Below are 17,485 nucleotides of genomic sequence, written 5' to 3'. Positions count from 1 at the left end.
TTTGCAATGCTAAACTGGCTCATAAAACATTTGTCATTCATGTGCTGAACAGGGTCGGCAGTCACGTCTGCCTGGATTAGGGTTTAAAAAAAACATTTTTCTTTCCTAAGAAAGATGGTGAGATACGCATGTTGAGATCTGCCCTTCGCTGCGATGAGCATCACGCTAAGACTTGCTTCTAACCCCGACCCCACTGATGGAGATGCTTTCTTTGGAGCATGTTCAGAAAGAAGTCATAGAGATTTCCTATCTTCATCTATTTTTTAAAAAGTATATTTTATTTTATTGTTTTGTCAAGTACATATTGGTGGTATACAAAGGAATAACAATGTTTATATACGTGATACTAGTAAAAGAGAAACATTAGGACAGGGGACGGAAGGCACCCTGGTGAAGTTATGCACGGCCGTTACTGACCTCTTGGGAATCGGGAGAGGTCAACAGTGGATAGTCTAGGGCAGTGATGGTGCCGAAAGAGTTTGGGCATGCACTATCGTGCATGCACGAGTGTCCACACCCATAATTCAAGTGATGTGCTGGTTCCTGGAGGCTGTTGGGGCCTGGATGGGTGTCAACAGACACAAACTCAACCCGGATAAGACGGAGTGGCTGTGGGTTTTGCCTCCCAAGGACAATTCCATCTGTCCGTCCATTACCCTGGGCGGGAATCATTGACCCCCTCAGAGAGGGTCCGCAACTTGGGCGTCCTCCTTGATCCACAGCTCACATTAGAGAAACATCTTTCGGTTGTGGCGAAGGGGGCGTTTGCCCAGGTTCGCCTGGTGCACCAGTTGCGGCCCTATTTGGACCGGGAGTCACTGCTCACAGTCACTCATGCCCTCATCACCTCGAGGCTCGACTATTGTAATGCTCTCTACAGGAGGCTACCTTTGAAAAGTGTTCGGAAACTTCAGGTCGTGCAGAATGCAGCTGCGAGAGCAATCATGGGCTTTCCCAAATACGCCCATGTTACACCAACACTCCGCAGTCTGCATTGGTTGCCGATCAGTTTCCGGTCACAATTCAAAATGTTGGTTATGACCTATAAAGCCCTTCATGGCATCAGACCAGATTATCTCAGGGACCGCCTTCTGCTGCACGAATCCCAGTGACTAGTTAGGTCCCACAGAGTGGGTCTTCTCCGGGTCCCGTCAACTAAACAACGTCGCTTGGCGGGACTCAGGGGAAGAGCCTTCTCTGTGGTGGCCCCGGCCCTCTGGAATCAACTCCCCCCAGAGATTAGAATTGCTCCCACCCTCCTTGCCTTTCATAAGCTTCTTAAAACCCACCTCTGCCGCCAGGCATGGGGGAGCTGAGATACCCTTTCCCCCTAGGCCTTTACAATTTTATGCATGGTATGTCTGTATGTATGTTTGGTTTTATAATAAGGGTTTTTAACTGTTTTAATATTGGATTGTTATATGCTGTCTTTATTACTGTTGTTAGCTGCCCCGAGTCTACGGAGAGGGGCGGCATACAAATCCAATAAATAAATAAATAAATAAATAAACAAATAAATAAATAAATAATTCAATGCCTGGGGAGGGCGAAAACAGCTTCTCCCACCCCCGGAGGCCCTCTGCAGCCGGAAATGGCCTGTTTCCCAACTTCTGGTGGGCCCATTAGGCTCATGTTTTGCCCTCCCCAGGCTCCAAAGGCTTCCATGGAGCCAAGGGAGGGTAAAAACATCCTCCCCAATCCCTCCAGAGGCTCTCTCCAAGCCAAAAATGCCCTCCCAGAGCCTCTGTACAAGCCAAAAATCAGCTGGCCGGCACACACATGCATGTTGAAGCTGAGCTAGGGCAACAGCTTGCGTGCCAGCAGATATGGCTCCGTGTGCCACTTGTGACACTCGTGCCATAGGTTCTCCATCACTGGTCTAAGGGTAAAGTTTTTGGGGTTAGATGATGATACTACAGAGTCACGTAGTGAGTTCCATGCATCCATGGGTGAACAGTGCAGTCAGGCGGTAGGGAAAGCAAGTAGGATGCTTGGCTGCATAGCTAGAGGTATAACAAGCAGGAAGAGGGAGATTATGATCCCGCTATATAGAGTGCTGGTAAGACCACATTTGGAATACTGTGTTCAGTTCTGGAGATCTCACCTACAAAAAGATATTGACAAAATTGAACAGGTCCAAAGACAGGCTACAAGAATGGTGGAAGGTCTTAAGCATAAAACATATCAGGAAAGACTTCATGAACTCAATCTGTATAGTCTGGAGGACAGAAGGAAAAGGGGGGACATGATCAAAACATTTAAATATGTTAAAGGGTTAAATAAGGTCCAGGAGGGAAGTGAAAGTGAACACAAGAAGAAGGGGACACAATCTGAAGTTAGTTGGGGGAAAGATCAAAAGCAACATGAGAAAATATTATTTTACTGAAAGAGTAGTAGATCCTTGGAACAAACTTCCAGCAGACGTGGTTGGTAAATCCACAGTAACTGAATTTAAACATGCCTGGGATAAACATATATCCATCCTAAGATAAAATACAGAAAGTAGTATAAGGGCAGACTAGATGGATCATGAGGTCTTTTTCTGCCGTCAGTCTTCTATGTTTCTACTTGGTTACTAAAGTCATATTTCCTGCAGTCTAGTTTGGAGCGGTTTACTTTAAGTTTGTATCTGTTATGTGCTCGTGGGTTGTTGTGGTTGAAGCCGAAGTAGTCATTGACAGGTTAAAGTTTAAATAAATTTTAACCTGTCAAGTTAAAATGTATTCGGGGCGGGATCCAGTACATTCATCAGTGGCCCATAGAAGGATGGGGAGTGAAACATGACATATAAGGGAAAATTAATGGGATTTTTGATTAGTCCTGGGATTTCTTTACCAAATACCAACAATGACCCCTTGACGGTTCTTCAGTATTGTGTAAGAAAAAGGATGTTCCAAAAATGGAAAGATACTTTTTAATTCCTGCAATGGATAAATGGCCGGAAAATTGGATGGAATTAACAGAGATGGCTAAACTAACTGCTTAGTTAGAAACAAACACATCCAGCTTTGTTTCTGTTTGGAAATTGCTTCTGGATGTTGTGCTTGAGATGGAAAGAAAGAAAAGTAACGTTGATTTTGAGTTTTGTTAATAAGTTTGTTGTTGAGGAAATGGCTGCTTCCAGAGATGGGTTCCTCCCTTTTCGGACCAGTTCGCCCCAACCGGTAGCAACCCACTGATGATGTCATGATGATGTCACAGAACCAGTTTTATCAGGATACTGTTGTGGTTGGATCACAGCCAGCTCCTTTACTCACAGACTTTGAAGAGGAGGAACCACGTCTGTCTGAGCATCATAGGCCCATGTGGCTGTCAGAGGAGTCAGATAGTGAGGGTGAAGAAAGGTTGGAAATTGAGAGTCCTGCAGAGATTATGAAACACCCAGCTAGGGCCTTCTCTGGGTCTGATGAGGAGGGGGAGATTGTGGACCCTATGTTAGACAAAGTGATAAAGTGACCTTGGGACACTGCAAATATTTTAAATATGAACCAGCTGTCAAGCATCCGGATTTTGATCACACTGCATGGAGATGCTACACTATAAATGTGAAAAATTGTCAAAAGTCACTTTTTTATGTACTTGGAGCCTGACACTATAACTGTAGTAGGGAAAGCTCATCTCTCTCCAAACACAATGCATTGGCAGTAATCTTTTTATGCTTACCTAATTTAAATACAGGGTTCCCTCGGTTTTCCCAGGTTCGAACTTCGCGAAACGTCTATACCACGGTTTTTCAAAAATATTAATTAAAAAAATACTTTGTGGTTTTTCCCTCTATACCACGGTTTTTCCCGCCTGATGACGTCATATGTCATTGCCAAACTTTCATCTGCCTTTAAAAAACCTTTTTTTAAATAAACTTTAATAAATAAACATGGTGAGTAATAATCTAAATAGTTGCTAAGGGAATGGGAAATTGTAATTTAGGGGTTTAAAGTGTTAAGGGAAGGCTTGGGATACTGTTCATAGCCAAAAATAGTGTATTTACTTCCGCATCTCTACTTCGCGGAAATTCGACTTTCGTGGGCAGTCTCGGAACGCAACCCCCGTGAAAATCGAGGGAACACTGTATAGTGCAATTTGACGTTAACATTGGTGTGGTTTTTTTCCCTGTGAAAAACCCACGAAGATTATAAGATTTTTAACACATATTTGGAAAATGGTGAAACTGCTTCTAAATACTTCGTCCAATTCAACAAATTTCAACGCTCTCTTTTGCAGTGTTCCTCTGATTGTGGAAGGGGAAAACAGAAGAGGAAAGTGATGTGCACCAACCCACAAGGGAAGTGTGACGCAGCCACAAGGCCAAGGGAGGAAGAAGAGTGCGAAGATCACACTGGGTGCTATGAATGGAAAACCGGAGAATGGTCCAAGGTCAGGCAATCTGCTATTTTTTTAAAAAAGCAACAACATAATTTAAAGCTAGTGGTATGGATCAGTATGTCTTTTGAATATTATTTCATTCTAATTCTAGTTTGTAATTCCTGCGTTAGAGTGAGCGACAGATTTATTCATTTACATCTTGTTTTTCATAAAGAATAGGCCAATGTCTAAATACATATTCGTGCATACAAACCAAATAGAATAAAAGCCACCGTCATTTTATCTAATCCACTAAGAATTAGAATTGATCAATGAGGAAGCAGAGGGAAGGGAAAGGAAGAAAAGAGAAGGAAGGGAAAGGGAAGGAAAGGAGGAAAGGGAAGGGAGAAAGGATGGAGGGAGGGATAACCAAAATTATTGGACAGCCAAATTGTGCTCTCAAGCACTCACATTAAGCGGCATTTATAGTCCGATTTCATTCCTTTAGGGAGCATTTCACATTCATCGTCTCCACTTCCATATTCCAATTCCAACTTTAGCTCATGTTGAAAGACCGCCGCTAGCTTAGCCAGTTTTTTTTTTTAAAAAAAATTATTATTATTATTATTATTATTATTATTATTATTATTATTATTATTTTATTGGATTTGTATGCCGCCCCTCTCCGTAGACTCGGGGCTGCTAACAACAGTGGTAAAAACAACATGCGACAATCCAATACTAAAACAGCTGAAAACCCTTATTTTAAAAACCAATCATACATACAAACATACCATACATAAATTGTAGAAGCCTAGGGGGAAAGAATATCTCAGTTCCCCCATGCCTGACGACAGAGGTGGGTTTTAAGGAGCTTACGAAAGGCAAGAAGGGTGGGGGCTATTCTAATTTCTGGGGGGAGCTGGTTCCAGAGGGCCGGGGCCGCCACAGAGAAGGCTCTTCCCCTGGGTCCCGCCAAATGACATTGTTTAGTCGACGGGACCCAGAGAAGGCCCACTCTGTGAGACCTAACTGGTCACTGGGATTCGTGCGGTAGAAGGCGGTCCCTGAGATAATCTGGTCCGGTGCCATGAAGGGCTTTATAGGTTGGTGGGAAGTAAGACGGAAACCGAGACTTACGAGCTGAGTGTTCAATCTCGTAACAGTGTACCACAGCCCTGCAAAAACGTTTGTCTTTCTAGAAGACTCAGGGTAGGGGGGGAGCAGACCCTGTTTTGACTCGAATGCCTCTGCAGATTGAATCCAGGGAGTCAACGTGCATTTGAAAGGCCGGCCTGGGTAGGCGAGGAGCCCCCTTCCTCCGGCAGCCTGGGTGGTGTGGCAGGCCTGGGAATCTGGCCAGCAGCCTAAGGTTCCATGCTTCCCAGCTGGGAAAGGACTCTTGCTTCCTTTCTGTGGTTCTGCACCTGAGTCTTTCCACCCAGCTCTGGGAGGGATTCCTTGCCAAAAGGAACGTGTTAGGAAGCATCGACAAGGACTTGGCTGGGAAAGAGAAAGAAAGAAAGAAGGAATGAAGAGAGAGAGAAAGAAAGAAAGAAAGAAAGAAAGAAAGAAAGAAAGAAAGAAAGAAAGAAAGAAAGAAGGGCATCTTCAGAATGCAGGGAGGCTGCCAAGCCCTGTCACTGGTGATAAAGCGCCTTTGAAAAATTGCCTCCAGCCACCTGCCCTCCCCTGGCAGGGAGGAGCGGCCCGTTGTGTTTTGTGTTCCCCTCTGACATCCTGGCAAGCAGCTTATTCCTCCCAGCGGGACCTGTGAAAACCCGGGGAAATTGTCTCGTTTCCTTTTAGAATAAGCCCTGCTTTTGTCTTCACCCTTGAGAAGGGATCAGCAGTCATTCATCGCTGCTGGGAGTGACGGATGCCCTCTAATTGGGGGGCTGAGCTGTTTGGCAAAGGCTTCCGGTTGTCTCTGCAATGAGGAGGCGAGGAAGCTAAATCTTCACGGGGAGTGGGGTTGGGGGACAAAGGCATCCCAAGCTACCCCCTCCTTTCCAATTTGCAAGCTGGATCTGTATGCAAGGGGAACTATCAGCCGTGGCCAAGAACCTCACAGGGTAGAATCTAATCCATAGATTCCGAGCTACTGTGGCACAGTGGTTAGAGTGCAGTACTGCAGGCTACTTCTGCTGACTGCCGGCTGCCATTTGGCAGATCGAACCTCACCAGGCTCAAGGTTGACTCATCCTTCCATCCTTCCAAGGTGGTTAAAATGAGGACCCAGATTGTTGGGGGCAAGAGGCTGACCCTGTAAACCGCTTACAGGGAGCTGTAAAAGCACTGGTACACAGCATTAAGTGCTATTGTTATTGTAAATTAACTTTGCCCACTGCCAAGAGTTTGATTCTGAGCAGCTCAAGGTTGACTCTGCCTGCCATCCTTCCGAGGTCGGTAAAATGAGGACCCAGATTTTTGGGGGCAAGAGGCTGACTCTGTAAAAATGCTTAAAAAGGGCTGTAAAGCACTGTGAAGGGGTATATCTCCGGGTCCTCGGAGAGGGGAGGCAGCTGCGAGAGCAATCATGGGCTTTCCCAAATATGCCAATGTTACACCAACACTCCGCAGTCTGCATTGGTTGCCGATCAGTTTCCGGTCACAATTCAAAGTGTTGGTTATGACCTATAAAGCCCTTCATGGCACCGGACCAGATTACCTCAGGGACCGCCTTCTGCTGCATGAATCCCAGCGACCAGTTAGGTCCCACAGAGTGGGTCTTCTCCGGGTCCCGTCAACTAAGCAATGTCGCCTGGCGGGACCCAGGGGAAGAGCCTTCTCTGTGGCGGCCCCAGCCCTCTGGAACCAACTCTCCCCAGAGATTAGAACTGCCCCCACCCTCCTTGCCTTTCGTAAACAACTTAAAACCCACCTCTGCTGCCAGGCATGGTGGAATTGAGATCCTCTTTCCCCCTAGGCCTTTACAATTCTATGCATGGTATGTCTGTATGTATGTTTGGTTTTTATATTAATTGATTTTTAATCATCAATACCAAATTACTATTGTACACTGTTTTATTGTCGCTGTTAGCCGCCCCAAGTCTCTGGAGAGGGGCGGCATACAAATCCAATAAATAAATAAATAAATAAATAAATAAATAAATAAATAAATAAATAAATAAATAAATAAATAAATAAATAAATAAATAAATAAATAAATAAATAAATAAATAAATAAATAAATAAATAAATAAATAAATAAATAAATAAATAAATAAATAAATAAATAAATAAATAAATAAATAAATAAATAAATAAATAAATAAATAAATAAATAAATAAATAAATGTCTAATTAATAATAATAATAATAATAATAATAATAATAATAATAATAATAAAAGTGCTATTTATTTATTTATTATTTATTACTTAGATTTGTATGCCGCCCCTCTCCGAAGACTCGGGGCGGCTATTGCTATACTTTACAGGGTTAACCAAGCCACTTCTGCTGCTTCCCCCATCAACCCAGTTGGATAGATAGTCCTCGAATTATGACCATATTTGAACCCATAACTTCCATTGCTAAGCAAGACAGTTGTTGATAGAGGCACAGCACCATAGGACATTGCAAACAGACATACAGGTGGCCTGGTTGCTGAGCATCCAACATGCGGTCACATGATGGGGGGTGGGGTGGGGATGTCCATCAGAACTTTGATCATAAGTCAACTCACAAGTACAAGTAATCTTCGACTTACAACAATTCATTTAATGGCCGTTCTACGTTTTTCACATCCAGTGACTGTTGCAGCATCCCAAGCTCCCGTTTTGGCTGTGACAGCCTCCTGCAACCCTCTGCCAGTGAAAACTGAGCTCAGGAAGGCTGCTTGTGGCCTTCCCAAGCTTCATTTCCCTGGCAGAGGCACCGTGGTTCTTTGCTGTTTCAAGAGCGGCCCCATGGACCAGATCTAAGCCCCCCATGGGCTGGATCTGGCCCCTGTGACGTGAGTTTGACACCCCTGATCTAGATAAATGGAATCAATCCAATGTCCTCTTCCAAGGGGCCTCTGCCTCGGTTATATCTCTGCATTGCATACATCGTGATGGCGTTTTCTCTCTCTCTCGTCTAGTGTTCCTCAACATGTGGCAAAGGCCTTCAGTCCCGTGTGGTCCAGTGCATGCACAAAGTCACAGGTCGCCACGGCAATGAGTGTCCCGCCTTCTCCAAACTTGCAGCCTACCGACAGTGTCACCAACAGGCCTGCAATGAGAAAATCAATGTCAACACAATTACCTCTCCAAGACTCGGTCAGTGTGCTTCCCCATAGAGTTTGAATTCTGTACTCTTTATTTATTTGTGGTCTTTCTCTCTCAAAACAAACTTAAGAAGCCTGGGTTAAAAAGAAAATGCACCCAAAAATGTAACCTGAGAAAACACTAACAATTATATACGCAGCATACTTTTGAAGTTGGTAGTTCTTGAGAATCTAATTCCCAGAATCATATTCTGATTCAGAACACAACTGGAATTGGCCAGATCAGGAAACAGGATCATTAAAAGCTAGGTAGAACTAGGATGGATGGTTGGATGGATGGATGGATGGACGGACGGGCGGACAGATTCCTAAAAGTGAGAACAATTAATCAGTGGAACAACTTGCCTCCATAAGTTATGAATGCTCCAACACTGGAAGTTTTAAAAAACAGATTGGACAACTGTTTGTCTGAAATAGCATAGGGCTTCTTGCCTAAGCTGGGGTTTGGACTAAAAGACCTCCAAGGTCCCTTCCAACTCTGTCATTCTGTTATTCTGTTAGACAGAAAAGAAAGGGAGGGAGGGAGAGAAGAGGAAGGAAGGGAGGCAGGGAGGGAGGCAGGGAGGGAGGGATGAGGAAGGGAGGGAGATAGGGAGGGAAGAGGAAGGAAGGGAGGGAGGGGGGAGGGAGGGAGGGAAGAAAAAGGGAGAGAGATAGGGAGGGAAGAGGGAGGAAGGAAGGAAGGAAGGAAGGAAGGAAGGAAGGAAGGACTGGCAGGGGGGCAGAGAGTAGATGATAGCAGGAAGGATAGACAGATTGTTGTGGCCCTCAAGCAGCTGAACAACAGGAGGAGGAGGCATGGGAATCAGGGTCAATATCAAGGCAACCTTAGAGTTATGAGGGGGAAGAGGGGATGGAGCTATCAGAGAGAGACAGAGGCAGAGCCTGGGCCACCCATCAGCCCTCAGATGGAGAGTCAATAGCCCCCAGGTCTGGAGGTGGCAGATGAGGAAGGGGAGGAACAGCTGGGTCCGGTGCCTGACGTGCAGATGCAAGGAGAGGAGAGCAGTGGAAATCTATGGGCCGGTTCTTAGGACAGAAGAGCCACCCTAGCTCTGGGGATAGAAGGCCACGGGTGGAGATGAGTAAGTGTGGCAGATGACTATTCATCTTCCCACTGTATGGACTTGTTAGCCTGCAATGAGAGAGAGAGAGACATTTTTCCAAGGTTTCTGGCCAGTGAAGGGTTGCAAAAAAATTTACTACCCCACTGTGGGCATGGCTTATTTTGTGGGTGTGGCTTGCTGGCCATGTGACCAGGTGGGAGTGGATTGATGATCATGTGACTGGGTGGCTTAAAGGTCATGTGACTGGCTTAAAGGTGGCCAGCTTGACATCACTCACGTCAAGGGTTTGGGTTAGGGTGCCTGGCCTCTCCTCACCTGAAAGAGATACAATTTCCCCATCTATTTACTATACATCCAAAATATACTCTTTAATTCTATGTATATATTCCATATGTGTACATATTCCATATGTGTACACACATATTACACACAGGCACATAAAAATATACATTATCTACTATATAAACTGTATGTGTATGTGTACACACACGCACGCACAGCTGTTCTAAAATTATACACATTCAACCTCATTTACTGCAATAGGAAAAACATAACCAGAGTCCAGAAAGGGGGAAAAAAAGAGGAAAAAATTCAATTTTTTTTCTACCTGTTCTGCGTACCTGACCTGTTCTGTCGAGCTCTCTGGTAGAATCCTCCCAAAAATGCACAGATACAATTTCAGACACACACACGTTTGAAAATTCAAAACAATGTTCTTTATACCGAAAAATGCAAATAAATGAAGCACTCTTTTTGTATAGCAAAGAGCACTTGTCTCCAAACAAATGGGTAATTTGTACAAGTCCCTTATCAGTTCTGTGATTGCAGCTTGCAGCTGTGAGGCAATTCACAGTCCTTATTCTTTCACAAAGTGAAACACACTTTGCTCTGGTTTTGTTTCAAAGCGGGGGGAAATCAGTACACAAAACTCGAAGTCAGCAAGGCAGTCACGAAACACAACGATCAGATAATCCTCCACAATGGCCAAACCCACAGGCTGCTATTTATAGCAGCCTCACCAATGACCACAGCCCCACCCAACCACAGGTGGCCTCATTTTCTTTGATAATAATCTCTCAGTTGTTGCTGCCTATGCATCGCTCTCCGCATGCGTGGCTGTATCATTAACTCTTGTTCTGAATCCAAGGAGGAGCTAGATAATTGATCTCCTTCTGTGCTGTCTGCCACACTCTCCTCCTCCCTGTCACTCATGTCTTCTTGGTCAGAGGAGCCTTCATCATCAGATTCCACCGGGGGCAAAACAGGCCTGCAGCATGTGGATGTCTCCCCCACATCCACAGTCCTTGGGGCAGGAGCTGGGCCAGAGCCAACCACAACACTGACCATACCTATAGGAGCCCATCACAGCTTCCGGCACTTCTAATAAAGGAATCATTGATTTAACTACAGAGGATTTGTCATGTTTGGGAACTGGGTCAGAACGCAGATAGATGACACTACCCAGTTTCTCTCGAATGATGCTCTTCCTAAAACGAGGGCGTAATTTCTTCTCCCATTCTTCTCTCTCTCCCTTTTCTTAAAAGCCGCTCTGACCTACAAGTGCACGGGAGACCAGTGGGCCGTCTATTGCCGAGTGATTCGGGAGAAGAACCTTTGCCAGGATATGAGGTGGTACCAGCGCTGCTGTCAAACCTGCAGAGACTTCTATGCCAGCAAGATGCAGCAGAAGAGTTAATGAAATCTGCCAGGGCTCCTTAGGGGAATTATAGCTCGTTTGTACTTCTTCCTACGATATAATATTAACTTATGGAACTCATTGCCACAAGACTCTGTGGCGATGCCTATTTCAGTTTAGATTAGATAAATTTATAGGGGAATTGGGGTCTATCGATGGCGAATAGCCAGGACAGCTAACTGCAGTGCCTCTATGGAGGGGGAGAGGTCATTTACTTTTGAAATCCAAGTGCCAATGATGTCACATTCGAAGGCCATCACATCACCTTTCACACAGCGGGACGTTGATTGAAAAGAAGAAGCTTGACAGAGATGGCCCTTGATTTGATTCAGCTAGGTCAACCGCATTTGGAAATTGCGAACGCAAATATTTGTTTAATTTCAAGCAGAAGTTAACTCGCCTCCTCCGATGGATTCCAGGGCTCGCCTAGTAAGACTTGAAGCTCCTTTTGCAGACCGCATGAATGAAAGCAAAACCACCACAAATAGAAGGGAAAAAAATCATCTCAAAAACCAGTCCTGTAGAACGTTATGATACTTTTGACATGGCTGCAATTTTTTTTGTTGTTTCATTAATATATAGATTATTGCACGCCACTGGATGGCTTGCTACCATTTTTCTATTATTATTTTTTAAGGAAAAGATTTGGAGAGCAATTAAATTGACTTAAGGCATAGGCACCTTTGCAGATAAGCCTGTGGCAAATAATATCTTTTGTCTACATCTGTGGATGGAGGCTGGATGAGTTGAAAGGGGAAAAAACCATTCATGAAATCTGATATAATTTTCTCTCTGCGCATGCACGGAAGTCTTTGCGCATACGCAGAAGGTAAAAAAACAAGAAAATGGTGGCATACGGGCAGATGGGCGGAGCCTCTTAACCACTGGCAGCCACCGCTATCGGTACATCTGATTTCACCCCAGCTGGAGTTCTGTTTAATATTTTAGACGATAATTTTAGACTACAGTTCCCAGCCTCAGCTAAGATGAGAATTTTGATAGTGGTAGCCTAATGCATCTGAAATATTTGACACAATAAGCATAAGACAAATGAATCATTTTGTAAGCCCATACTGAAATATTTTATTTCATAGTCAATCAGTTTAAACCAGACCGTATTTTTCAGAGTATAAGACGCACCTTAGTTTTTGGGGAGGATAATAGGGAAAAGAATCTGCTTACCATGTATTCATTTGGCTAGCGTCCTTAGTCTGGTCAGCTTCAGCACATTATTTTATTCCCTGGTTAGGGCTGGAAAAAAACATTCTTCGCAGAGAGTAACAATGAAAGACCTTGCAAGCCAGTAAGAGCTGGGAACATCATCAGCACCTGGAAAGAAACATTTGGAGCAAGTAGAGAAATGGGAAAAAACCCTGCAAAGACTTAGGGCTTGGAAAACATTATTTGCAGAGAGTAACAATGAAAGAGCTTGCAACATAAGAGCTGGAAAGATTGTTAGCAGCTAGTTAGGGCTGGAAAAAAATAAAATAAAAGCTGCATTCAGATTATAAGACGCACCTAAATTATCAGCCTCCTTTAGGGAGGAAAAAGGTGCATCTTATACTCAGAAAAATACGGTGCATGAAATCAACCTTCATTGAAAAAGAGAATATGTAAAAGCCCTGAATTTTTTTTTTCAAATGAAATGCACTATTTCAGCAGATGATGATTCTAGTCTGGTCCAAATAACTGCTTTTTCCCTCTGAGACAGAAAAGTTATAAACTGTCAAAAGATTATAAATAAAATTAATAGTTTCTTGTCCAGCTGGGGGGAAAAAACCCAGAATGCAAGGCTTGAGCTACATACTAAATTTCTTAATTTATATTGAGAAATGAAAACAACACAATATAGAAAAACGTAATCCTAAATTTCTGAATAGATTTGTTTATCTGTTTATCTGGAACAAGAATTCTCTTGAAAAAAGACAATCCCCCACTCTCTCAGTTTCTTGGAGTTCTGCTAAATCTTTGGCCAGTCAAGTTTGCATAACAATCATTTTATTAAAACTTACGATTGCAAACAACATAAGCTAAAACAAGATTTTAAAAGAAAATAATAAAAAGGGAAAAGGCAGGAGGTGCGATAAAGGAAAACCAGAAAGAAAAAAGAATATAGTTTAAGAGAAGAAAGATATATAAAGAAATGGCTTCCCTTTTTATCGCAAGTATTTTACTAACTTAACCGCTTTCTGTTAAAATGAAAAAAAATAACCTTTTCTTTCCATATCTCATCTCTTCTCTATAAACAATTTCTTCAAAGCATCTCAGTCCTGATGATTGGTGAGATAGATGATAGCTAGATACTAGATCAGTGATGGCGAAACTTTTTTCCCCTCGGGTGCCGAAATAGCATGTGCGCATGCTGTTGTGCATACGTGAATGCCCACACCCATAATTCAGTGCCAGGGGAAGGCAAAATCAGCTTCCCCCACCCCTCTGGAAGCTGGAAATGGCCTGTTTCCCAACTTTTGGTGGGCCCAGTAGGCTCGTGTTTCGCCCTCCTCAGGCTCCAAAGGCTTCCCTGGAGCCGGGAGAGGGTAAAAACGCCCTCTCTCATCCTCCTGGAGGACTCCGAAAGCCAAAAACGCCTTCCCAGAACCTCTGTGTGAGCCAAACATCAGCTAGCTGGCACATACAGTACATACACGTTGGAGCTGAGCTAGGGCAACGGCTCGCGTGCCAGTAGATATGGCTCTGCGTGTCACCCGTGCCCTAGGTTCGCCATCACTGTACTAGATGATCGATAGATAGACAGGGGTGCTTTATAACTCACCTCACTGCTGGTTTGCTTCCTCACTCGGCGCATGCACTCGCCTGCAGTTGCACAGTGCTAAAAACCCAGCTTCTGCGCATGCACAGAAGCAAAAAACAACTTCGGTGGATGCAAAGAAGTGAAAAACAAGATGGCGGCACTTATGGCACTGCCAAGAGATACAGTTTGGGTTGGAGGGGTGTCCAGCTGGCCATTGCTGCCAGTTCGTCAAGTAGGGTGGGAGTTCCCGCTAACAATTCTATAGAACTGGTCCAAACTGGCAGGAACCCACCTCTGTAGATGATAGATAGATAGATAGATAGATAGATAGATAGATAGATAGATAGATAGATAGATAGATAGATAGATAGATAGATAGATAGATAGATAGATAGATAGATAGATAGATAGATAGATGATAGACAGACAGACATGATAGAGACAGACAGTTCCTTTTCTGCTATTTCTCCACCATCTTATATTCTAACCTGACCAACATTTCAAGACTGACCCAGTACTAGAACGGCTTCTTCAAAGAGGAGGAAGAAATTCCGTGGGGTCAGTGGAACACCGTATCATCTCTAAGATGTCCTATAATGGCTAGTTGTCATTCAAGCATGAAACGAATTGAGCAAAGTATTGCCCTAAGACTGAAAGATGTCCGTCTATCTAATCTGATCTGAACATCCTTTGCAATGGTATCCAGACAAAGTGTTTGCTTCACCATGTCCCAACACCCTCAGGGAGCTACACGGTTAATTTGCAATTAACTGAGTGAATCTGCTCAGCAACTCAACTGTTCCTGGAAGAGCGTTTTCATCTTAGGAGACTCGGATATCTCATCGGGCATCAGTCAAGAAGGCATGGAAGGGTCTGGATTCTACAATTTGGAGTTTGCAAAGATGCGGAAAACCTACAGTCAGATGAACGTTATCACACACAAAAAATATACATTGTGCCTTGTTGGAACAAAGCCATAATATACATTCCTCAAAGTCCCTTTTGGAGGAATAACAGTCACACCAAGATTCACACTTTTCAGACGAAGAAAAGAGAGGTCATGTCCAAGCTAGAGGAAAAAAGCTAATGGTGCTCAAACATTAAGGGCCAATGTCTAGTCCTTCTCGAGGCAACGGCCACATTTTCAATGCAAATGAAGGGGAGAAGTTCGTTTACCCTTCAAATTCTACTGGTGCTAATATCCTCCTCTCCTGCGTTATCAGGATCGGAAGCAAAAAAAAAGGTTGGTTCTTCTGATTTAAGTAGCTAGACATTTTGTCCCTACAAGTACAGTAGTACCTCTAGATACGAGTTTAATTCGTTCCAGAAGGGAGCTTGTATGTCGAACAACTCGTATCTGGAACAAATGGCTTTAGACTTTGTTTTTCCCCTCCGAGATAACCAGAAGCAAGGATTCTTGCACCACCTAGTGGACGCTTGGCTCGTATCCCGAATTTGAGCTCGGGTCTCGAATAGAAATTTCTCTCCCCTCGTGGCTCATATCTTGGAATACTCGCATGTGGAGTAGCTCGTATCTAGAGGTACTACTGTAATGGTACAGTGGTGCGTGTGCAGCTATGAGTAGACCTCTGAGGGGTCTCAGAGAAGTAGTGGGTTCCTAACACTGCTCCGGTAGCAGCCCGACAAGGGCACAATTCTGTATTTAATTTTTTTCTTTATTGAAGAAAACACCACAATACACATGTGTCTATATGTACAAATCATAAAAGATAAAGTGTGCAATTCTGGCATGACAATCCCAGTCTGTCTTTGCTGGTCTGTGCACGCCAACATATTTCCCCCCCCCCCAATTTTCTGTGATTTTCGGCTCTCTGAGCATGCGCAGAAGGAAAACCATCCCTCTGCCCATGCGCAGAAGCAAAATCGTTCTGGGGACGCCGCGTGAAACACCACAATGTGCATGCAGAGCACTGGTAGGCAAAGGTAAGCAACCCACCCCTGGTCCAACATTTCTGCAAATCGAAAGAATCTCAAGACAGGTAGCAGTAGTAATAGCACTTAGACTTATGCTCCACGTCACAGTGTTTGTACAGCCCTTTCTGAGCGGTTTACAGAGTCAGCCTCTTGCCCCCAACAATCTGGGTCCTCATTTTACTGACCTCAGAAGGAGGGAAGACCGAGTCAATCTTGAGCCTGGTGAGATTCGAACTGCCAAATTGCAGGCAGCCGGCAGGCAGCAGAAGTAGCCTGCAGTACTGCACTCCAACCACTGCACCAGCTTGAATAACAAACATTTTTTCCCATCATTTAGCTATCAGATCATGTCTGGAATTGGACAGCCAATCGACCATGGCTGGGATTGTTCTTTGAAATACAAACTTTTCCCAGGCTGCCATGTGCTTTCAACGGTTTTAATTTTGTCTCACGTCTTCTGTTGTGAAGCCATATTGATGAATGTAAACTGTAAAGAAATCTCCCTATGTTGCATGGGGCGTAAATCTCACTACTTTGTATGGGACTGCTGTGGCCTAGAGATTGAGCTCTTGCCTCACAATCAGGAGGTTGTGAGTTCGATTCTAGGTGGAGGCAGATGTAGGGTCTCCTGTTTGGGCAGGGGGTTGGACTAGATGACCTGCAAAGATCCCTTCCAACTCCAACTCAAGATCCTTCTGAAATGAGCATCAGTTTTGTATTTTACAACCTTGTGGGTCATCAGGCAGGGTTAGCTAACATCTCTGTATCATTTCCTATGATCCAGATAGTTTCGGTAATCCTATGTCGGGATTACTGGTGAGCAAGCTACCTTCCGACAGCAATTGATCACCATTATCCATACAGGTAGTCCTCAACTTACGACTGCAACGGTGCCCCAAGATTTCCGTTACTTAGCACGGCTGTTGTTGAGTTTTGCTCCATTTTAGAACCTTCCTGGCCACCGTTGTTAAGTAAATCCCTGCAGATGTTAAGTTAGTAGCAGAGTTGTTAAATGGATCCAGCTTCCGCATCACAAAAGGTGATGTCATGATCCTGGGACACTCCAACTGTCAAGTCAGTTTCCAAGCATCTAAATTTTGATTACCTAATGGTTATAAGTATGAAAAATGATTGTGGGTCCCTTTTTTTTTTGCTGTTTTTACTTTAAACGGTCACTAAAGAAATGGTTGCAAACCGAGAACTACCTGTAGTTTCATGGTGGAACACCTAAATAGTTCTACAATCGGATGGCAGGGCATAGAGACTTTGTCTCTGTCATTCTACTTAAAGCAATACTTTTGTTAATTTTCAGCTCGGCACTCCTGCGTTGTCATATTTCCACTATGACAAAGCCTTATTCTAATGTACTGTTCCATGAAGTACTGTACACTTACAGTTGCTCAATTTGTCACTTATGAATGTGGGAACTTCACTACCATTTGGTGCTAACTTTTTTCCCTTCG

General features: G+C 43.9%; 1 protein-coding gene across 2 annotated transcripts in view; it reads left to right on the top strand.

Moving 5' to 3' along the window:
• The window catches only part of ADAMTS17 (ADAM metallopeptidase with thrombospondin type 1 motif 17), a 178,116-nt gene extending 166,076 nt beyond the window's left edge, over positions 1–12,040 (top strand). The window contains exons 22-24 of one of the 2 annotated variants that reach the window (XM_070762584.1): positions 4,222–4,374; positions 8,387–8,564; positions 11,184–12,040. In XM_070762584.1, the coding sequence (XP_070618685.1) occupies positions 4,222–4,374; positions 8,387–8,564; positions 11,184–11,335 (483 nt within the window). In that variant the 3' untranslated portion in view covers positions 11,336–12,040. The remainder of the gene's footprint in view (positions 1–4,221; positions 4,375–8,386; positions 8,565–11,183) is intronic. The other variant, XM_070762585.1, reaches the window with a different exon arrangement.
• The last annotated feature ends 5,445 nt before the right edge of the window (positions 12,041–17,485 follow it).

Source organism: Erythrolamprus reginae, chromosome 10 (assembly GCF_031021105.1).
Source record: "Erythrolamprus reginae isolate rEryReg1 chromosome 10, rEryReg1.hap1, whole genome shotgun sequence".
NCBI lineage: Eukaryota > Metazoa > Chordata > Lepidosauria > Squamata > Dipsadidae > Erythrolamprus > Erythrolamprus reginae.
Note: the sequence above shows the minus strand (reverse complement) of the source record. Positions and strands in the feature narration are given on the sequence as shown.